Here is a 23,241-nt window from a genome sequence, read left to right as displayed (position 1 = left end):
TGGGAAGCAAATGGCCCTGTCTCTCCTGCAGCCTTTTGGCAACTCCAGTGAGAATTCGGATCCCCTGTCCTCAGGGCGGAGCTGTTATGAGAGCGGGGAGGGAGGCCCTGAGAAGGCGGGGCCTCGGCAGGGTCTGCAGCACCTGCGGCTCTTTCCCCCACCCCGGAGCTGCCCTGCCCCTGAGTCCACGGAGGGACCCTTACCCTTGCTGCCGCCCCTGACTGCTCTGCTCTCTGGTGTCTAGGAGAAAGGCGGCCATTGGATGAATAATTTCAGTTATCACAGGTAAAGAACTCATTCAACCCTTAGCACACGTTTCCGGAGCAGAGGGACATGCCAGGCCTGCGTACTATACTCTTTGAGTAAAAAAAGGACAGACAATCCCAGCTCGTGGGGGTCCCCGTGCTGGGAACACGCTTGGGACAGTGCCCGTGGCCTGGGAGCTGTGGGCACCCGGCCCCCTCACCCTACCCCCAGTCCTCCTGTGGGTGGGGGGTTTGAGACGCTGCCCTGGCATCCCTCCCCCACCTCACTCTCCCTAAACGTGAGAGCAGCCTTCCCGTCTGCTGAGGTTTGACCCCAGGACTTCCCACGTGGAGCATCCCGGGGGCAACGTGGCTGGAAGTGGGACCACGTTTGATGAGACTGCACTGTTTTCACTTGGTTGATAGATTACTGAATAGCGAATCCCTCCAGGTTTCCCAAAGAAGTTCTGATTCACTCTTAACACAGGTTTTTCAGCATCACCTCGCTGTTATCACCACAGCGGGGAGGGGGGCGGCTGACTTGCCCAGGAGGCAGGGCCTGTTTTCCACGCCCAGTCACAGAAGTGCTCCAGGGGGGTGTCCACTCCTGGGAGTCTATTCACGGTGACCACAGAGTGTCTCCTGCGACCACACACCTGCAAGTCCCTCTCCCCCTGCTGGCTGGGCTGAATCCCCGGAGAGCCTCTAAAAGACCACCTCATGGGTGGGGGCCTCCCAGCCGACAGCACAGGTGCCCGAGTTTTTCACACATTTGTCAGGTTTCAGGGAAGGTCAGAACCTCAGAGGGCATTCCCCACACTGTGGGGGACAGGGTGTCCCGGGAGGGCTGTGTGAGTGTGTGTGTGTTTGTGTGAGTGTGTGTGTGTTTGTGTGAGTGTGTGTGAGGCAAGGTGCGACCAGGTGTGCTGAGCACAGGCAGGCTGAGTGGAGGGCCCGCCTTGCCTCCCGATCATCCCGTGAGCCTGGTGGTGCCCAGCCCGTCAGACGGGGACCCGCACCTGCCCTGTGTGTTTTTGTGTGTGTTTGCAGCGGCAGCTTGGACTTGCCAGGCCTGTACCCGCTCAGGGCACCCTCTCCGGGAACACGTGGAACTCAGAGAGTGGTCTGTGAGGGAGGGACAGGCCCTCACCCGGGCGCTCCCTGTGCCCGCTGTCGCTCGCTCGGGCTGCCGGAGGGGGAGGGGCGGTTACCTGGCGATCTTGTCTGTGCAGGACATGGTGATGAGCTGCTCACCCAGCAGGATGCCGTCCCAGGTCTGCACGGAGCCGGGGCCCCGGACCGGCACGGTCCCCTCCCCGGACTCAATCTTCGTGCGCAGGTGCCCGCGGAACTTCCTGACGATGTGTTTGCTGCTGGTCACTAGGAGATAAGAGGTGGTGTGAGAGGTGGCTGGCACCCTGTGTGCCCAGAGACACAGGCTCCCAGCTTGGAGGGAGGGGGAGGTCTGCCCTCAGGAAAATATCAAGTGCCACTGCCGATGTGTTAGGACAGGGAAACACAAGTTGGCGCCAGGGCAGGAGGAAATTCTTCTCTCCCTCAGTGATGTGGTGAAGAGCTGGGCCCCAGGGCACCACCCCTGGAGCGGCTCGGCCCCCTGCTGGGAAAAGGCGGACAGTGGGTGTCTGAGGTGCTGCTGCCATTTGGTCACAGCCGCTCAGCTCTGCCCCAGGCACGGAGCAGCAGCCAGGCCAGCACAGCCAGGGGCTGTGTTCCCGCTCACTATTCACACTGAAGTTTGAGTTCCGTCATTTTCACATGTCATGAAGTATTATTCTTGTCACCCTTTCAACTATCTGAACATATGAAACCATGCTTAGTTCATAAGCCACACAGAAAAGAAGGTGGGCGGGATTGTCTGAGGGCTGTGGTCTGCCCTCCCTGAGAAGGATTTTAATCTTGGCCCTATCGTTTCCTAGCTGCATGGAATTGGGAGTGTTGCTTAAAACCATGGTGACACAGTGATTTCATATTAAAGTTGGGGTAATACTGGTGCCTGCCTCCTAGGCTGTGGGGATGACATGAGATAGGACATAGTGCCGGCTGTTACTGAAGGGCCTGGCTGTGTGAGGCAGGGGTCTGCTGTGCCCAGGAATGAGGTGACAGAGCCTAGGGATGGGTCCCTGTGGGTCCCTAATACCTGTGCTCTGCGTTATTTCTCCTTTCCTTTCCAGAACCCTCTACACACATGCCAGAAGCCAATTCCAGTATGTCAGTAGGGTTGAATCATCTGGGAATGGCTAAAGGCATTTCCCCAAACCTGAAAAGGATGATTGCTTGCTGCCAGACAGCTCAGGGCATCTTAATCTACATGTTATTGCCTCCTACTGGCCAAACACCTGGACAGCTGTAGGCAATTCACCAACCTGACAATGGATTCTGTACCTAACCCTACCCTTTGATGTGTATATCTCTACCTTGCCTTAGGACAAATTGTGTTAATAAAAAGCAAGGGGTCCTGAGATGCGGAGAACTTAGTTCCTTTAGCTAAGTCTTCTCTGACTCCCTATAATGCCTTTCAAAATTATGTTTCATCTCTGGACTCTTATTTAATTTATGCACAGCACCTTCTCCAAATTGCTGAACCCTTCTAGATGCCGGATCAAGACCACCAGCATTACACACACACACACACACACACACACACACACACACACACACAAATGCGTGTGCGCAATGTGCCCCCACCCATAGTTATCTGGAGAACTAGCATGAACAAGGGGATGATTATATTTACATTTTCTTTCTTTAAAAAAGTTCTGTATATTAAGTTTAGATTATACTGTAATTTGGAAATAGTTAACTTCTTTGCATACACATTATTTACAAAATAGTACAGTGATTTCTACATTTACTTTACATATGATGACATGGATGGATTCTAGACGCTTTCTTTAAAAAGCTTCAATTTTTGTTTTAGAAGTTATGGAGATGGGATTTCTCTTTTATGTACCCTTACCAAAGACATCAAATAATAAATAACATGTATGTTTATGCAGGTACATTCTCTTACAGATTTCAAAGTAACTTCCAGTATGTTTTCTCATTTCTAAGAGCTAAAGTTATTTTACTACATACCCGTAGTACCCTAAGACCATCTTGTGGGAAGAAAGATTGCCATAATTCTCAGAGAAAGTAAATGTTCAAGAGGTTTCAGATTGCTTTGTGATCCTGCTATCAAGTGAGTACTTGATGAGATCCAGTTTGGACTGGTCTGTGAGTCATCCACAGAAGGAAGAACCAAGGTCAGAGGCTGAGCCTGGGTGGGCACAGCCAAGGAACACCCAGCCCTCCCCCTTCATTGCCGCTTTAAGTGGCACCATGAATCATGACAGTGACGATGATGGTGATGATGGTGACAATGCTGATGACAGTAATGATGGTGATGGTGGTAATGGTGATGGTGAAGCTGATGATGGTGATGATGACGAGGATGATAGTAATGATGGTGATGGTGATGATGGTGATGGTGATCATGATGGTGATGTTGATCATGACAAAGATGATGAGAGTGATAATGATAAATTGAACTTAAAATGGTTCATATCAATCAAAAACACATGCCGCCCTCTTTGGTTTGACCTAACTTTTTACACTGTCCAGGTGGGGTCTTTATATCACATCACTTCTTATGGCTGACAGCCTTGGGAGAGTGGGGGATGAGCATACCTAACAGTTTCCACAGTTTACCACATGTTAGTACCTTGCCTCTTCTATGTGGGGGATGTTTTCTCAGGGAATATGGTACTTGCTGTCCCTCTCTTTCTGGGAATTATAGTATTCATAACATTCTTTTAATGCTTCCACTACTGTGCCATATTCCATATCTTGAAAGCGCCTATTATATTGTAGGGTTTTCTCAAATTTTATTCCTTCTTCGGCACAACTAACTTCCCATGAAATAGACCCTACAGTCAATAATGCTATAGCAACAGGGAGGCCTGGCTTGACTTAACAGCTGGTTTCAGGAGCTAACCCAATGTTTTTGGGCACATTAATGTTTCCTCAAGAGTCAGGTGCAGGAGAGGCTCCTGAGAAGTGTTTATTTTGAAGGTGTTAACTCTCAGGCTGCCTTCTCTACCAGCTTCCCGATGAGCATGATCAGTCCCTGGGCTCTGAGTGTTGATGATCTTACAGAGCCCTTTCCTCTGGCTCTCTTGTGCCTAATGGTGAGAGGCAGGAGAGAGTTGAGATGCTACTTCAAGCAGAACAAAATGCCAAGTGAACCAGAAACTGCAGGGAATGGAACTTCAACAACCTGTAGTGAGTTTGCGGTGCACCCTACAGCAGAGATGTGAAACATGAAAATCCTGCCTGCTGTGCACACATATACACTCCCAAATCCATGAGTACATTCTAGTCTAATTCTAATTGTCCAAGTCACCAGACTCTTCATTATGGTATTTATTAATCTAAACCCTTACCTTTGGAGACTGATGTCATGACAGGGTGAGGGTGGTAATATGCTTTAGGAAACTATTAGGTGAATATGTTATTTTTAGGAGAGAATCAATGAGAGGGGGAGACAAAGTGCAGTTTAAGAAGTCCACCTAGGAGCCAAGGTCTAGTTAAAAAGTGACACCTGGTTGCTGTGAGGCAATAGGGGAGAGAAAGAGAGCTGGACATGGGAAAACAGGTATAGGAAAGAAAGAAAACAAGCTTTTAAACACCAAATAAACTTTTAAGTTTTAAGTCATCTTCAAAAGGCATAACCTAGAAAGTATACCCGTGAAGCAATCTAGAATTTATTTTAATAATGTCACAGTATTTGTCATGTGATCACATGGGTGTCCTTTGTCTTACTTGATGAAGACAGTGTGTGAGGATAGTGAATAATGAGGCCATTTACATTCATTAATCCTACGATGCACAGACACATAGGGCGTGTTTCTGTAACTCAGCAGGCAAACCTGAAGACAGAGACTTCAGGAAGTACATCTTAGGTTCCCTGACTTCCTATGGGATTTGGGCTTGTCTCTTGTACTGCCCTAATGTACAATACATGGAATAGGACATAGGAGGCACTTAGCACACGAGTGTAAGATATGACACAACTGTGCTCTTTCTTGTGGCATCTTGTGTGAAACAGGTTGGAGAATTGCACTAAGCTATTAAATTCTTGGGAACATGCAGTCAGAATGGAATTTATCAGGCTATTTAAGAACATGCCGGAGGAGAAATCAAGATGGCGGCATAGGTAAACACCTGAACTGCTGCCTTGCACAACAACTTCAAAACTACAATTAAAAGACAAAACAGACATCATCCAGAACCACAGGAAAGCTGGCTGAGTGGAAATTTTACAACTAGAAGGAAAGAGAAAAGCACACTGAGACTCAGAGGAGCTGCGGAAGTAAAGTGCAAAGGTACTGAGGTGCGCACGCGCGGAGAGGGCTGGCAACTGAGTACACGGCTGGCTTTTTCAAGTCGGAGGGAGACAAAAGCTCCTAACTGATCTGAACTCCAGTTCCAGGTGAGCCTCTGGGGACCCAGACTCATACGGGGAGAAACTGGACTGTCTGGCATTGGGTGGAACTCGAGGGTGGCTTTCTCTCAGAGGTGCTTGCAGTGATTACCAAGGGACACTGAGACCCGGGACCTCTTAGGGCAGGGCTGACAGGAAGCCATTGCTGTTTGCTCCGCCCTGAGACCCCGCCCCAGCCAAGCTGTGTGCAGAGGCTTTTGCATATGAATGGCCTGGTCCTTTGAAATCTAAACTTACCTAACAAACTGCAGCTGAGTCAGTGAGACCCAGAACATCCAAAAGAAGGCCCAAGGCCCCACAGCAGCTTGCATTGCTTCACAGCTGGGCCTCATCTGGGCACCTCCAAAACCCAAACAAAGAAGAGGAATCTGCAGATCTCTCCATAGCTCCTGCTGGGTGGCCTCAGGCAGAGGCTAAATTAGCACCTCCTTGGAGATCCAAGAACCAGTGTACCCAGGGGTCAGAGTGGGACCATCCAGATTACAACTCCTCAGACCCATAAGGGACACACTCAAGGGGCAGACTCAGTGAGCACCAAAGCCCCACTGAAGCAAGTCTTGCTTCATAAGGGTGTCTCCAGCACAGAAGTTCTCCCATAGTAGACACAGCTGATCCTCACAGCCAATTGGCCTGGAGGTCAATTCCTCCCAGTGATACCAACAACAATCAAGGCTTAACTACAACAAGACTGTGCACACAGCCCACAAAGGGGTGCACCAAGAGTGTCCACCTCAGGTAACTGGGGAGGCTGAGCCACTGGGCCCTATAGGACACCTAGCAAACAAAGCCACTCTATCAACTCAGGGAAGCAGCCAAAATGTGGAGACAAAGAAACAGGTCACAAATGAAAGAAATGGAGGAAAGCAAATGACTGGATATAGAGTTCAAAACCACGGTTATAAGGTTTTTCAAGAATTTTCTAGAAAAGGCCGATAAATTTAGTGAGACCCTCGAAGATATGAAAAAGGACCAACTAGAAATTAAGCATACACTGACTGAAATAAAGAATAATATACAGAGATCCAACAGCAGACTAGAGGATCGCAAGAATCAAGTCAAAGATTTGAAATACAAAGAAGCAAAAAACACCCAACTGGAAAAGCAAAAAAAAAAAAAAAAAAAAAAAAAAAAGAATCCAAAAATACAAAGATAGTGTAAGGAGCCTCTGGGACAGCTTCAAGCGTACCAACATCAGAATTATGGGGGTCCCAGAAGAAGAGAGAGAGCAAGATACTGAAAACCTATTTGAAGAAATAATGACAGAAAACTTCCCCCACCTGGTGAAAGAAATAGATTTACAAGTCCAGGAAATGCAGAGAACCCCAAACAAAAGGAATCCAAAGAGGACCACACCAAGACACATCATAATTAAAATGCCAAGAGCAAAAGACAAAGAGAGAATATTAAAAACAGCAAGAGAAAAAGAGCTAGTTACCTACAAGGGAACACCCATACAATTGTCAGCAGAAACTATGCAGGCCAGACGGGAGTGGCAAGAAATATTCAAAGTGAGTGAGTGAGGGGATGAAAGGAGAGTGTGTGGATGAATAGCAAGAACCTACAACCAAGATTACTCTACCCAGCAAAGCTATCATTCAGAATTGAAGGGCAGATAAAAAGCTTCACAGATAAGAAAAAGCTAAAGGAGTTCATCACCGACGAACCAGTATTATATGAAATGCTGAAAGGTATTCTTTAAGAAGAGGAAGAAGAAGAAAAAGGTAAAGATAAAAATTATGAACAACAAATACATATCTATCAACAAGTGAATCTAAAAATCAAGTGAATAAAAAATCTGATGAACAGAATAAACTGGTGAATATAATAGAATCAGGGGCATAGAAAGGGAGTGGACTGACAATTCTCGGGGGAAAGGGGTGTGATGGGTGCGGGAAGAGACTGGACAAAAATTGTACACCTATAGATGAGGACAGTGGAGGGGGGGGGGTAAGGGCAGAGGGTGGGGTGGGAACCGGGTGGAGGGGAGCTATGGGGGGAAAAAGAGAAACAATTGTAATAATCTGAACAATAAAGATTTATTTAAAAAAAAAGAAAAAAAAAGAACATGCCAAGGGAGAGAACTTTGAATTAAAAATATTGGTGAGCTAGAGGGAGGACAGTAGTTGTCCTACAATAGCTCAGCCACAGGGAAGTGCCCAGCAACACCCTGGTCAGCTCAGGGTCTCGTCAGCACTGCCTTGGGTCCAGCTCAGGCCTCCCAGAGCCGCTCAGGAAGCAGAATCACCCTCGTGGGGTCTGGCCTCCTCCCGCTAGTCACTCTGAGAGGGTCAGATCAAGACCTACCCAGGCAGAGCCTGTGGCTGGAGCTGCTCTGGTCCCACCGGTAAAAGCTTTGCTGCCGCCACATCTGCCTGGCCTTCGCAGAGACCCCAGCAGACGCGCTGAGCATGCAGACCTTCCCAGGACACCAGCAGGAGATACATGCCCAATCGGGGCCGGGGGCAGGTTAGGGATTTCCAATCTGGTGGCTCAACACATGGGTGATCCTTATCCCCAGAAGCACCGGGGGAATGTTGAAAGTACAGACCCTGGGGCCCCACCACACCAAATGTACCAGAATCTTGGGGAAAGCGCAGGTGGCAGGAACCTGCATGTTTAGAAACTTCCCGGGAGGTCCTGCCCTTCCAAGCAGGAATATGGGTTCCCTGCCCTTACTGAACGGGTGAGGGAAGGTGATGGTGGTGATGATGATGGTGAAGCTGAGGATGGTGATCATGATGATGGGGATGATGACGGTGGCAGGAATCTTGGCAGATGGTCTGTAGGACAAGCTGGCCAGGGGCCCCTCCTCAGTGTCCCCAGTAGGATGCACTGGGAGAAACGCCAGCCTCAATAACTCGGGTGCTGCACCTCACTTTTGCCTGGCATATCTGCAGGCAAAATGTGAGGAAATGCTTTATTCCCCACCCCTCAGCAGCACCTGCCACTTCTAAAAAGCACCATGAAATAAAAGACGCCTGTGTCTGGAAGCAAACCCCAGGGTGCATCCGAGACATATCTGTTTTGTTTTTCTAAACCCCCGGCTTTGCAAGTTGGAGTCAAGGGCTGGGGAGGCCGCAGCAGGTGCCTGAAGTGCAGAGGCGGGAGCCCAATGAGCTAGAACTGCCCCTCTGCGGGGACCAGCGGGCTCAGCAGGACAGGAGCTCCTGCTGGGAGGAGGCTGGATGATAGGGCCCGTCCCACATGTCTGCAGGGCCTCCCCCCAGACCCTGAGAGCCCTTGTCTGGGTCTTCATGATGCCAAACGTTTCAAATGAAAATGGAAAGATAATTCCAGTAGCGAAATGGACCACATTTCACAGTGTTGTGTGTGTGTGTGTGTGTGTGTGTGTGTGTGTGTGTGTGTGGCAGGGGCGGGGGGGGGGGGGGCTGGGGTCCTGCAGACCTGGTCTGATGAACCTCTCAAGAAAAATGAACGACTTTGTGTTATTTTTTCCTCTTTCTCTTTCTGAGCTGGCGTGGGAGTGAAGGAACCCCGGTGTGACTCCAGCGGGCTGTGGCCGGCAGAACCCTTTCCTCAGAGGCAGGGCCGCGTCCACCGCGGGGCCCAGGCCCACGCCAACCTCGCACGCCGGGGCAGCACCTGGAAAGGTCCCGGAGACTTAGTGGATTCCTCTCTCTTGCTTCTCATTAGACTTGGCTCTTCCACTTACTTTCCATGGGGGTGTTGTATGGACCCAATGTTTGTGCTCATCCAGTTCTCATGTTGAAGCCCTAACCCCCTAGTGAGATGGTATTAGGAGGAGGGGTCTTGGGGAGGTAATTTGGTTCAGATGAGGTCATGAAGGTCCATTCACCTACAGGTGGAACAGAGTGTTGCCCCTCAGCCTCCACCATTCATTAGGAGCGGATCCCTCATCGCGCACATACATTTAATGGATGGCTTATGTCAGAAGAGTTGCCTCATGCAGTTTCTGGGAGGGAGTGCATGCATGTGCATGTGTGTGGTGTGTGTGCACAATATGTACACACATACTATCAGTCATAGACTTTCTTAGCTGCACACTTTTTATTACACATGGAGACACTGACCCTCAGACCCCGCTATGTCCTCCGCTCTGGAACACGGCGCCCTCCGTGGTGGTGGGGGTGAGTGGGCCTGTGGGCATCTGCTCTGAGAAGCCCCCAGAGGGCAGGTCTTGTGAGGGGGTCAGCACGAACTCTGTGGGTGATGCCCGCTACCCTGGGGAGGTGTCTTTGCTGCCTGGCATCAAGCTTTGCTAAAAAACTGAGTTTTATTCTCCCAAAGATGCAAAGAAGGCAAACAAAGCAGCTTGAGTGTGCTGCCACTCCGTGAAATCCCAGTCCCTGTCCTCTTTCATCCTGTCCTCCAGTTGGGACAGGGAGTTTCTGACCGATTGAGATGGAGTGGGGACCCATGCAATGAAAGAGCTAACTTTGGATTTGACATCACTCCTCTCCCGTGACCGGGGCTCTCAGACTGATCTTTGAGAGGGATGGCTACACAGGACGGCAGACACCACCTGTGTCCAGCGTCTCAGGGCCCGGCCACACCACACACGCGGGGTCTGGGCACAGATAGCCTGGGGCCGAGTCCCCGACCCAGGAGAGCATGGGCTGGTGAAGAAGGTAAAAACGCTGTCGCTTACGGTCCTTGGTGATTTCGTAGGGCGAGTGGAGGCGCGCGTCTCCGCAGGGGGACGTGCTCACGTACAGGTGGAACAGGGTGTTGTCCCTCAGCCGGTAGCCGCCGTCCTTCAGCCGCACGAATATGGAGCGCTCCCAGTCCTCTCGCCGCTTGCTGGGGGCAGAAAGAGGCCGAGTCACGACTGTGGGCCAGATGGACATGTCCTGATTGGGGGTGCTTTTGTCCCATTTTGTTGTTATTCCCCCTTTTTTTCCTCTTCACCCTTGCATGGAAACTTCCAGAGTAGGGGAAACCATGTGAAGGCACACACAGCGGAAACCCATCCTGTCTGCCTCCCCCAACATTCACATCCGGGCTGATCTTTCCCCATGCCCGGCTCTGGTGGGTATGCGTGTGAGCCTGCGGATTCACTGTCAGCCCGGCCCTGGTGGGTATGTGTGTGAGCCTGCGGATTCACTGTCAGCCCGGCTCTGGGGTATGCGTGTGAGCCTGCGGATTCACTGTCAGCCCGGCTCTGGTGGGTATGTGTGTGAGCCTGCGGATTCACTGTCAGCCCGGCTCTGGTGGGTATGCGTGTGAGCCTGCGGATTCACTGTCAGCCCGGCTCTGGTGGGTATGCGTGTGAGCCTGCGGATTCACTGTCAGCCCGGCTCTGGTGGGTATGCGTGTGAGCCTGCGGATTCACTGTCAGCCCGGCTCTGGGGTATGCGTGTGAGCCTGCAGATTCACTGTCAGCCCGGCTCTGGGGTATGCGTGTGAGCCTGCGGATTCACTGTCAGCCTGGCCCTGGTGGGTATGTGTGTGAGCCTGCGGATTCACTGTCAGCCCGGCCCTGGTGGGTATGCGTGTGAGCCTGCGGATTCACTGTCAGCCCGGCCCTGGTGGGTATGCGTGTGAGCCTGCGGATTCACTGTCAGCCCGACTCTGGTGGGTATGCGTGTGAGCCTGCGGATTCACTGTCAGCCCGGCTCTGGGGTATGTGTGTGAGCCTGCGGATTCACTGTCAGCCCGGCTCTGGGGTATGTGTGTGAGCCTGCGGATTCACTGTCAGCCCGCCTCTGGTAGGTATGTGTGTGAGCCTGTGGATTCACTGTGTTGCGGGCATGGTGGGTTTTGCATGCTCTCCATGGGCACCACGTTTCTGTATTCACAGGAGAAGGGAACTTTGAAGGAGGCAGAGCTCGGCTGCCAGCCAGTGAGGAACCCAGTGCACGGACCCGCTTGCTCTGCGTCTAGCCACGGCCAGGGGGTGCTCCGGCACCAAGGGCCTGCAGCCTTTGAGGGCACGCCCTCTGCCCTGGATGTCTCCCGCAGTCATCACACCCCTGGCTCCCCGAGGTGCTGAGGCCACACTGGGTGCTGAGCTGGCCTGGCTGCTCCCCCCTCAGACCGCACTCTCACTGGTATAGGCTCCCTGCTTCCTGCCCACTGTCACCGGCACAGCCTCCCTGCTTCCTGCCCACTGTCACGGGCACAGCCTCCCTGCTTCCTGCCCACTGTCAGCGGCACAGCCTCCCTGCTTCCTGCCCACTGTCACGGGCACAGCCTCCCCGCTTCCTGCCCACTGTCAGCGGCACAGCCTCCCTGCTTCCTGCCCACTGTCACCGGCACAGCCTCCCTGCTTCCTGCCCACTGTCACCGGCACAGCCTCCCTGCTTCCTGCCCACTGTCACCGGCACAGCCTCCCCGCTTCCTGCCCACTGTCACCGGCACAGCCTCCTTCCTGCCCACTGTCACCGGCACAGCCTCCCTGCTTCCTGCCCACTGTCACCGGCACAGCCTCCTTCCTGCCCACTGTCACCGGCACAGCCTCCTTCCTGCCCACTGTCACCGGCACAGCCTCCCTGCTTCCTGCCCACTGTCACCGGCACAGCCTCCCCGCTGTCTGCCCACTGTCACCAGCACAGCCTCCCTGCTTCCTGCCCACTGTCACCGGCACAGCCTCCCCGCTTTCTGCCCACTGTCACCGGCACAGCCTCCTTCCTGCCCACTGTCCCGGGCACAGCCTCCTTCCTGCCCACTGTCACCGGCACAGCCTCCCCGCTTCCTGCCCACTCTCACCGGCACAGCCTCCCTGCTTCCTGCCCACTGTCACGGGCACAGCCTCCCCGCTTCCTGCCCACTGTCACCAGCACAGCCTCCCCGCTTCCTGCCCACTGTCACCGGCACAGCCTCCCCGCTTCCTGCCCACTGTCACCAGCACAGCCTCCCCGCTTCCTGCCCACTGTCACGGGCACAGCCTCCCCGCTTCCTGCCCACTCTCACCGGCACAGCCTCCCTGCTTCCTGCCCACTGTCAGCAGCACAGCCTCCCCGCTTCCTGCCCACTGTCACCGGCACAGCCTCCCCGCTTCCTGCCCACTGTCACCGGCACAGCCTCCCCGCTTCCTGCCCACTGTCACCGGCACAGCCTCCCCGCTTCCTGCCCACTGTCACCGGCACAGCCTCCCCGCTTCCTGCCCACTGTCACCGGCACAGCCTCCCCGCTTCCTGCCCACTGTCACCGGCACAGCCTCCCCGCTTCCTGCCCACTGTCACCGGCACAGCCTCCCCGCTTCCTGCCCACTGTCACCGGCACAGCCTCCCCGCTTCCTGCCCACTGTCACCGGCACAGCCTCCCCGCTTCCTGCCCACTGTCACCGGCACAGCCTCCCCGCTTCCTGCCCACTGTCACGGGCACAGCCTCTTTCCTGCCCACTGTCACGGGCACAGCCTCCCCGCTTTCTGCCCACTGTCACGGGCACAGCCTCCCCGCTTCCTGCCCACTGTCACCGGCACAGCCTCCCCGCTTCCTGCCCACTGTCACCGGCACAGCCTCCCCGCTTCCTGCCCACTGTCACCGGCACAGCCTCTTTCCTGCCCACTGTCACCGGGCACAGCCTCCTTCCTTCCTGCCCATTCTCACCGGCACAGCATCCCTGCTTCCTGCCCACTGTCACGGGCACAGCCTCCTTCCTGCCCACTGTCACCGGCACAGCCTCCCCGCTTCCTGCCCACTCTCACCGGCACAGCCTCCCTGCTTCCTGCCCACTGTCACCAGCACAGCCTCCCCGCTCTCTGCCCACTGTCACCAGCACAGCCTCCCTGCTTCCTGCCCACTGTCACCAGCACAGCCTCCCCGCTTCCTGCCCACTGTCACCAGCACAGCCTCCCCGCTTCCTGCCAACTGTCACGGGCACAGCCTCCCCGCTTCCTGCCCACTGTCACCGGCACAGCCTCCCTGCTTCCTGCCCACTGTCACGGGCACAGCCTCCCCGCTCTCTGCCCACTGTCACCAGCACAGCCTCCCTGCTTCCTGCCCACTGTCACCAGCACAGCCTCCCTGCTTCCTGCCCACTGTCACCGGCACAGCCTCCCCGCTTCCTGCCCACTGTCACCGGCACAGCCTCCCCGCTTCCTGCCCACTGTCACCGGCACAGCCTCCCCGCTTCCTGCCCACTGTCACCGGCACAGCCTCCCCGCTTCCTGCCCACTGTCACCGGCACAGCCTCCCCGCTTCCTGCCCACTGTCACCGGCACAGCCTCCCCGCTTCCTGCCCACTGTCACCGGCACAGCCTCCCCGCTTCCTGCCCACTGTCACCGGCACAGCCTCCCCGCTTCCTGCCCACTGTCACGGGCACAGCCTCTTTCCTGCCCACTGTCACGGGCACAGCCTCCCCGCTTCCTGCCCACTGTCACCGGCACAGCCTCCCCGCTTCCTGCCCACTGTCACCGGCACAGCCTCCCCGCTTCCTGCCCACTGTCACCGGCACAGCCTCCCCGCTTCCTGCCCACTGTCACCGGCACAGCCTCTTTCCTGCCCACTGTCACCGGGCACAGCCTCCTTCCTTCCTGCCCATTCTCACCGGCACAGCATCCCTGCTTCCTGCCCACTGTCACGGGCACAGCCTCCTTCCTGCCCACTGTCACCGGCACAGCCTCCCCGCTTCCTGCCCACTCTCACCGGCACAGCCTCCCTGCTTCCTGCCCACTGTCACGGGCACAGCCTTCCCGCTCTCTGCCCACTGTCACCAGCACAGCCTCCCTGCTTCCTGCCCACTGTCACCAGCACAGCCTCCCCGCTTCCTGCCCACTGTCACCAGCACAGCCTCCCCGCTTCCTGCCAACTGTCACGGGCACAGCCTCCCCGCTTCCTGCCCACTGTCACGGGCACAGCCTCTTTCCTGCCCACTGTCACGGGCACAGCCTCCCCGCTTCCTGCCCACTGTCACCGGCACAGCCTCCCCGCTTCCTGCCCACTGTCACCGGCACAGCCTCCCCGCTTCCTGCCCACTGTCACCGGCACAGCCTCCCCGCTTCCTGCCCACTGTCACCGGCACAGCCTCTTTCCTGCCCACTGTCACCGGGCACAGCCTCCTTCCTTCCTGCCCATTCTCACCGGCACAGCATCCCTGCTTCCTGCCCACTGTCACGGGCACAGCCTCCTTCCTGCCCACTGTCACCGGCACAGCCTCCCCGCTTCCTGCCCACTCTCACCGGCACAGCCTCCCTGCTTCCTGCCCACTGTCACCAGCACAGCCTCCCCGCTCTCTGCCCACTGTCACCAGCACAGCCTCCCTGCTTCCTGCCCACTGTCACCAGCACAGCCTCCCCGCTTCCTGCCCACTGTCACCAGCACAGCCTCCCCGCTTCCTGCCAACTGTCACGGGCACAGCCTCCCCGCTTCCTGCCCACTGTCACCGGCACAGCCTCCCTGCTTCCTGCCCACTGTCACGGGCACAGCCTCCCCGCTCTCTGCCCACTGTCACCAGCACAGCCTCCCTGCTTCCTGCCCACTGTCACCAGCACAGCCTCCCTGCTTCCTGCCCACTGTCACCGGCACAGCCTCCCCGCTTCCTGCCCACTGTCACCGGCACAGCCTCCCCGCTTCCTGCCCACTGTCACCGGCACAGCCTCCCCGCTTCCTGCCCACTGTCACCGGCACAGCCTCCCCGCTTCCTGCCCACTGTCACCGGCACAGCCTCCCCGCTTCCTGCCCACTGTCACCGGCACAGCCTCCCCGCTTCCTGCCCACTGTCACCGGCACAGCCTCCCCGCTTCCTGCCCACTGTCACCGGCACAGCCTCCCCGCTTCCTGCCCACTGTCACGGGCACAGCCTCTTTCCTGCCCACTGTCACGGGCACAGCCTCCCCGCTTCCTGCCCACTGTCACCGGCACAGCCTCCCCGCTTCCTGCCCACTGTCACCGGCACAGCCTCCCCGCTTCCTGCCCACTGTCACCGGCACAGCCTCCCCGCTTCCTGCCCACTGTCACCGGCACAGCCTCTTTCCTGCCCACTGTCACCGGGCACAGCCTCCTTCCTTCCTGCCCATTCTCACCGGCACAGCATCCCTGCTTCCTGCCCACTGTCACGGGCACAGCCTCCTTCCTGCCCACTGTCACCGGCACAGCCTCCCCGCTTCCTGCCCACTCTCACCGGCACAGCCTCCCTGCTTCCTGCCCACTGTCACGGGCACAGCCTCCCCGCTCTCTGCCCACTGTCACCAGCACAGCCTCCCTGCTTCCTGCCCACTGTCACCAGCACAGCCTCCCCGCTTCCTGCCCACTGTCACCAGCACAGCCTCCCCGCTTCCTGCCAACTGTCACGGGCACAGCCTCCCCGCTTCCTGCCCACTGTCACCGGCACAGCCTCCCTGCTTCCTGCCCACTGTCACGGGCACAGCCTCCCCGCTCTCTGCCCACTGTCACCAGCACAGCCTCCCTGCTTCCTGCCCACTGTCACCAGCACAGCCTCCCTGCTTCCTGCCCACTGTCACCAGCACAGCCTCCCCGCTTCCTGCCCACTGTCACCAGCACAGCCTCCCCGCTTCCTGCCAACTGTCACGGGCACAGCCTCCCCGCTTCCTGCCCACTGTCACGGGCACAGCCTCCCCGCGTCCTGCCCACTGTCACGGGCACAGCCTCCCCGCTTCCTGCCCACTGTCACCGGCACAGCCTCCCCGCGTCCTGCCCACTGTCACGGGCACAGCCTCCCCGCTTCCTGCCCACTGTCAGCGGCACAGCCTCCCCGCTTCCTGCCCACTGTCAGCGGCACAGCCTCCCTGCTTCCTGCCCACTGTCACGGGCACAGCCTCCCTGCTTCCTGCCCACTGTCACCGGCACAGCATCTCTGCTTCCTGCCCACTGTCACGGGCACAGCCTCCCTGCTTCCTGCCCCGCTGTCACGGGCACAGCCTCCCTGCTCCTGCCCACTGTCAGCAGCACCCCTGCTCCTGCCGTTCTGGCTGCTTTCACACGTCCTGCCCCATTGGTGATGGATTCTGTTCTGCGGGATCTGAGCTCACACAGGCAGCAGAACAGACATTCTCTCCCCAGGAAGCCCTGGAGGCTCCCCACCAGCCTTGTGCTTCCTTGCCTCTGCTCCTTCCATGGCCAGGGCCCCCTCACTCTCTCAGAACACCACCCCTGGCCTGCTGGGTGGCTGTTTGTGACTCGCTGCCTTCCGTTGGCTTTCTTCAACCTTTGCTTAACCCTCCCCCCATGGGTGGGGTGGGGCTGAACCCCTGCCAGCCAGTGGCTCGGTGCCAGCACGCAGCCCACCCAAGGTCCGTGTGGGCCCTGCGCCTTTGATGACACAGAAAAGTTAGGAATATTTGGGAATATTCCTGCTGGAGCTCTTGGAGATTTAGGAGAAGCCCTTCCCCACGTTTGGAGAGATTTGCAGCTCTGTCCCCCACATTCAACTCTTGCCACTTCCACGGTAGGGCTGCAGCTCACCGCCCAGGGTCAGGCATCGCTTCCCTGGGCCAGCCCGGCGTGCCTCTGGCCCTTCCTGCCCCTGTGCGGCTGCTGCACACCTGTCCCCTGGCGCCCCGAATCCGTGGCTTGGAGAAATGCCGTCTCAAAGGATGCAGAACAGCTGGAGAGGCAGGAAGAAGCATTTCTGACAAAGACACAGCCATGAAGTCCCGGTGACCAAACAGCTGGGTACAGGCTCATGTGCACCTGCAGTTCTCCTCCTCTGTTTTGTGGAGATGCTAGTGCAGGGCATCTTGGCGGCCCCAGCGGGCTGCCCAGTACACGGGACATCCCAACTTGGGAGCACCCTCCTCAGGGTCTGGACAGAACCTGCTTTTAGAACAGCCCCCTGAAGCCACGCTCAGGGGAGCAGCAGGCAGGAGACAGCATCTAAGGCCCACCACCGGCCACTTCCGTCGTGGCGCCCGGACACAAGGTCTGGGAGGTGGGGGGCACTCTGGGGCTGTGGGGTGCAGGAGAGGGCTGGAGTTGAACCTGGCCGATGTTTCAGGTGCACTCAGAGCTGCTGGCGGGGACATGGGAAGTTGGCCTGGGCTTGTCTGGTGGCGTTTGGGCCCCGTGGCCTGGGATGGGATGAGACCTGGGGAAGGGAAGCTGAAGGGCAGGTTGTCTCGCAGCCCGGCGTTGGAGGGGAAGCAGCTAGTCTTGCAGAAGAAATCCTCTCTCTGAAGAAGTGTCCTTGGCTGAGAAATTGTCAGAATAGGAGACAGACACGGCAGAGGGAGGTGCAAACCCTAGCTGTGCTGCAGGTTGCGGGTGAAAGCCCTGGACGTACTGAAAGTGCCCCCCTCTGAAGCGGGCACAACTTGGTCAAAATGGAGCTGGGGTGTCCGTCACGGGCACGTCTGGGACGCAGTGGGCCAGGGAGCGGGGCGTTGCTCTGGGTAACAAGCACAGTGCCCTCCCTCAGCTCCCTCGCCACCACTCTGCTTCCAGGACAGACAGCGCCATCTCCCAGAGACGGCTTTTCTGTGAGGTTTTCTTTCTTTGTAAAATGCAAGGCCAGTTCTGAGATGAGCAACTGGGAGCTGGCGGTGGGAAGAGTATTGCCTTCCCTTAAGCCCACTGGGGCTGCCCCCTGGGGGCTGCCTCTGCACCCCTCCTGACAGCCCGCAGTTCCCACCGTCTCCTTGTGTGTGGAGTTCAGAGGGTGAGTCACCCGAATGACAGTCGGCAGCATGGGGAGCAATGGGGTGGCCGTGGCCCTCACCCACTTTCTGAACAGTGCCCTTGACCCTGCACGCACTCCGCTCCCATGAAGAGAGCATTGCACCAGCTGCCTGTGCTTTGACAGTAGTATGCTGTGCTGTCGTCTAGAGACCTTCTGCCATGCACTGAACGTGTGTGTCCCCCAAACTCCTTTGCTGACACTAGGAGGTGGGCCTCTGGGAGGCGATTAGGTCATGAAGGTGAGGCCTTAGCCATAATGGGATCAGTGCCCTTATAAAGGAGACCCAGAGAGCTTCCTTACCCCTCCATGTGCGACTCAGTGAGAAGACACTGTCTATAAGCCAGGAAGAGGGTTTATAGACAGCAGACACGGGGCTGCTGGCATCTTGACCCTGGACGACCAGCCTCCTTCTGAGCATCAGTGACTAAGGCCCCAAGCTGTGGTGCAGCCTGAGCTAAGACACCCGGAACGTTTTAATAGAAAATGTCATCAGTGACAAGGCATATGTGTGGGGGGATGTGCACCTTGCAGATTGTCTGCTACAGTCACGGTCACTCGCGGGCAAGCAGGGGTTTCCTGGAAGGAGGCCTGAGAATCCCGGGGGAGGTGTCTGCAATTTCAACGTTTGACCATCCTGTACGGCAACATTGCTGGTGCTTGAAGGACGCCACCCATCGGGTAAAACGTGTGCAGTGGGGACAGCCATCCACCATGCCTGGGTACAGGGACTAACACCGGAGCTGGCCTTGGCCACCAGCCCGAGCTCACCCCCAGCGCACACGCCCCTGGGACCGGCGCTCACCTGAGGTGCAGCTCCAGCTGCGCGTACAGGAAGTGGAGCAGCGCCCTCCGGGCCACAGTCTCCGCGTGGCAGTCGTTGACCACCAGGCCCTGGTCACTGATGTACTCGCCGCTGATGCACTTGGTCCCTGAGGACAGGACGACAACCTGAGCTTGCCGGACATCCAGGCCTGGAGGCAGAGAAGGCATCAGTCAGAACACGGACGGCTGCCTGCTCCACGGGGTGACTCTGCTTCCCCTGCCCTCCTCCCCCTGCCACCTCAGCCCACCCAGGGGCCCGCCGCCCTCGGCTTTGAGATCTCTAAGCGGCGAGCCTCCACGTTCACTGTACTAGACCGCAGACAGCGCAGGCCAGGAGCACCAAACCGGCCAGGGCAAGTCCGTGTAATTAGATGGATTGCCTGGGGCAACTGGAGTGAGCAACAGATTCTATTTTCTGGTGCTGCCACCTGGTGTCAAGAGAATGGGGTCAGGCCACCCTTAGCCAGTTGCACCTTTTAACAGACGTCTGCGTCCTGCTGGGCCCTACTCCATGAGTCCTGCAGACCAAGCACATGCTGGAGTGAACCTTCTGTGTCTAATGAAATTTACTTCTTCAAACGCTTGACAGAGCTGGGCAGCTAATAAGTTCCTTATACGTGCATGTTGCTCAGCTGAAAGTTTGAAAGCCTACAAGCTCCCGGCCATTCCCACTCCACACAGCCTGGCTCTTTCTGTAGAGACGGGGCGGAGCGGAGAGAGGGCCCATGAGCACTGCAGGTGGGAGGAGGCAGGACGGGAGAAGAGGGTGGACTGAGCCGAAGTCGCTCTCTTGGTGTGTCAGGGGCTGGCCCACCACGTGTGCGGTGAGACCGCCGGGCAGATGGACCAGAGCTGCACAGTGTCGCTTCCTGTCTGTCCAGGTCCCTCCTTCCTTGGTCTCCGTTTCTGAGGCCCTGCAAACCGCCCAGGTGCGGGCTGGGCTGGTCACTGCTGCCCCCTCTCTGCTGAGGTCTGGCTGCATGGAGACCTCAGGAAGCAACTGGACTTTTGGGAAAAAGTTTGCCTCCCTACGTTTCGGTCACAAAGCAGCAGCCACAAGCTACGCTGCTTTAAGAGAAGTGGAAACAGAATACAACCACCCCCTCGTGGAATCTTCCCCAAGGACCAGCCAACACACTTAGAAGGAGCTCAAAACGCAGCTGCTCCCCTTTCCACAGGGCCCGGCCCTATGGCAGTGGCTCCCTGGGTGGACTGGAAAGACATTTGTCCATGGTACCTCACTCCAGAGGGAGCCACATTCTAACTGAAATGCTTACCAAGTGGCACTGTGGAGGACTAGCCAGTGAGCAGCCATTTTGACAGAGAACTCATTTTACAGATCCCAGCTTCATTCAGGCAAGTATTCAGAGTAATGGAAATGAACATTTATAACGATTTCCTGAGGTTCTCCAGCATGCAGATGTCTGGTGCACCTGCGGCATAACTTCTCAACAGACAAGGATTGGAGACCTGGCCCCGCCTCTCCTGGGGCTGGTCCGCTTCTCCTCTTTGGGTTCTGGGGAAAGTGGAGCTGCTGGAAACAGAAATGGCTTCCCCTTCACCCCTCATTAGTCCGCGCTCCGCTTCACTCCAGGCGCTGCCACAGTCATGACAATTTTGTGGCCCAAGAAATGCGCTATTTGCTTATTCGCTCTCCGCTAACCAGCCTCCTGGGTGCCAGCCCATCCTGAGGAGCAGGAGACACTGAGGGGGCTAAGACACCGTCCCGTTCTTCAGAGGGTTTGTCATGAACTTAGGGAAATGACACAGAGACAGACATGTCTACAGGTACGTTATTGTGTGATAAATATCAGTAAGTGCTGCACACAGATTGTCACTAGAACCAGAGAAGGGCGGGGGGAGGGGGGGCTGCCCACACAGGCTTCCTGAAAGCAGAGGCCGAGTCAGCGATTCCTGGGCAGTGATTTATTGAGAGGGTTTCCTCAGGAGGAACCTAGAAGACAATCATGGAGACAGGCTAGGATGGGGATGAAGCCAGGCAAAGAGGAGGTGTCACTTGCGTTTAGTTTCAGCTGATCCGATAGAAAACTCTGGAATGTGCAGGGCACCACGGAGGCACCCTGCTGTGGGGGAAGGTGCTGCCGGCTCCCACCCACTGGGGAGAGGGGCGGGGTCAGTGAGGAGCTGGGAGTGGCACCTATACAGCCTGTTGCTACAACTCAGCTACAACCAATGAAACTCAAGTTGGTGTAGAAGCAGGACTCGGCACACAGAGGTTAGTGGTTATTCCTCGTCCCATAAAATGGCTATTGAGAGTAAAACTCTTATGCTGACAACACGAGGAATGGTCACAGAAAATATAAACACATTGATTTGTATAGAATAAGTATAACAAGTGATCAGAGCTCCCCTCCACCCCCAAAGCACCAAGCCATTAGTTTTGTGGGAGATTTCTACCAACATTGAAGTAGCAGATGATTTCAAGGCCACCTGATGTGTTTCAGAGCATATGAAGATGAGGAAAACTTTCCAATTGTTTTATTATAAAACGCCCATATTATCTTGTTTAGAGTGAGACTGAACAAGGAAGAAAACTACAGATGGCCTCAGTTATGGATATTAAAATTTTAAACAAAATATAGACCACCAAGCATCAGAGAAAAAAGAAGCAATGCTGTAACTACTGTCAGCTAGGTTTATTCTGAAATGCAAAAATAGATTATATTAAAAAATTTAAGTGTAATGCAAAAATGATTATAACCACAGACAGTGAGAAAGCACCTTACAAAATCCAACAACTACTTTTGATAAAAACTCAATAAATAGAATAGATGATTGTTTTCCAGTGTGATTTTTTATATATACACACCAACATCTACATATAAAGGGTGGGGCAAATGTAATTTTACAACTGTTCATATGGGAAGTAATATAATAATCCTACCTAATAATAGACAAATATGCAAATTGACCATACCTCTGACATGCCCATAAGCCACGCCCACCAGCCACGCCCACCATCCAATCAGAGCGAGTATGCAAATTAACCCAACCAAGATGGCTACAGCCACAGAGAGCAAGGTTTCCTAGGTAACAGAGGAAGCCAAGCTTTCTGCCTGCCCTTGACAGGCCTAAGCCTCCACTCAAGCTACAAAGTTTCAATTATAGAAGGTAAACAAATTCAAACAGAAATGGCGGCAGAATGGAGCTTGAGAGAGCAGGCCAGGGTTGCTCCCAGCAACAGGGGAAGCAAAGCTTTCCGCACACCCTGGCCGGGCCCACCCGCTTAAGGCTACAAAGTTTCAATTATAACCCCAACAGAAATGGCTGCCGGCCTCGGATTGAGCCCCAGGCTTGGCTCCGCTCCAGGCTACAAAGTTTCAATTGTAGAAGGAAAATAAATTCCAGATACCAGGGCCTCCGCTTCGGTTGCCAGGGGGCATGGCCAGCCTGCAAACCACCACAGGCCCCTCGCTCAGGCCGCCCCATGCCCCAAGGGAACCCCACCCTGATCAGGGACACCCTTCAGGGCAAACCAGCTGGCCCACACCCCTGTACCAGGCCTCTATCCTATCTAATAAAAGAGTACTATGCAGATTGATCATCACTGCAACACACAATATAGCTGCCCCCATGTGGTCAAAGATCCTGCCCCCATGTGGACACAAGATGGCCACCACAAGATGGCCAGCAGGAGAGGGCAGTTGGGAGGCACCCGGTCTGCAAGGGAGGGCAGTTGAGAAGGATCAGGCTTGCAAGGGAGGGCAGTTGGAGGTGATCAACCCTGCAGGAGAGGGCAGTTAGGAGTGACCAGGCCGGCAGAGGAGGGAAGTTGGGGGCAAATAGGCTGGCAGCGGAGTGGTTAGGGGGTGATCAGGCTGGCAGGCAGAAGCGGTTAGGGGCAATCAGGAAGGCAGGCAGGCAAGCAGTTGGGAGCCAGCAGTCCTGGATTGTGAGAGGGATGTCTGACTGCCCGTTTAGGCCCGGGATCGGGCCTAAACGGGCAGTCGGACATCCCTTGAGGGGTCCCAGATTGGAGAGGGTACAGGCTGGGCTGAGGGACAACCCCCCTCCGTGCACGAATTTCGTGCACCGGGCCTCTAGTTAGTAAATAATAATACAAGAATAAACTACGTGTTTCACAGACTCA

The 23,241-nt window shown here is 55.8% G+C and overlaps 1 protein-coding gene across 1 annotated transcript in view; it reads right to left on the bottom strand.

The window, feature by feature from the left end:
- Window positions 1–23,241, bottom strand: part of ADARB2 (adenosine deaminase RNA specific B2 (inactive)) — a gene marked incomplete at both ends in the record, with an annotated part of 417,934 nt that overhangs the window by 28,563 nt on the left and 366,130 nt on the right. The window contains 3 exons of the mRNA XM_079787310.1: window positions 1,457–1,625; window positions 10,379–10,530; window positions 19,111–19,279. Coding sequence (XP_079643436.1) covers window positions 1,457–1,625; window positions 10,379–10,530; window positions 19,111–19,279 — 490 coding nt within the window. The remainder of the gene's footprint in view (window positions 1–1,456; window positions 1,626–10,378; window positions 10,531–19,110; window positions 19,280–23,241) is intronic.

This window comes from Cnephaeus nilssonii, assembly GCF_951640355.1.
Source record: "Cnephaeus nilssonii genome assembly, chromosome: 1".
Lineage (NCBI taxonomy): Eukaryota > Metazoa > Chordata > Mammalia > Chiroptera > Vespertilionidae > Cnephaeus > Cnephaeus nilssonii.
This window is presented reverse-complemented; position numbering and strand designations above follow the sequence as displayed.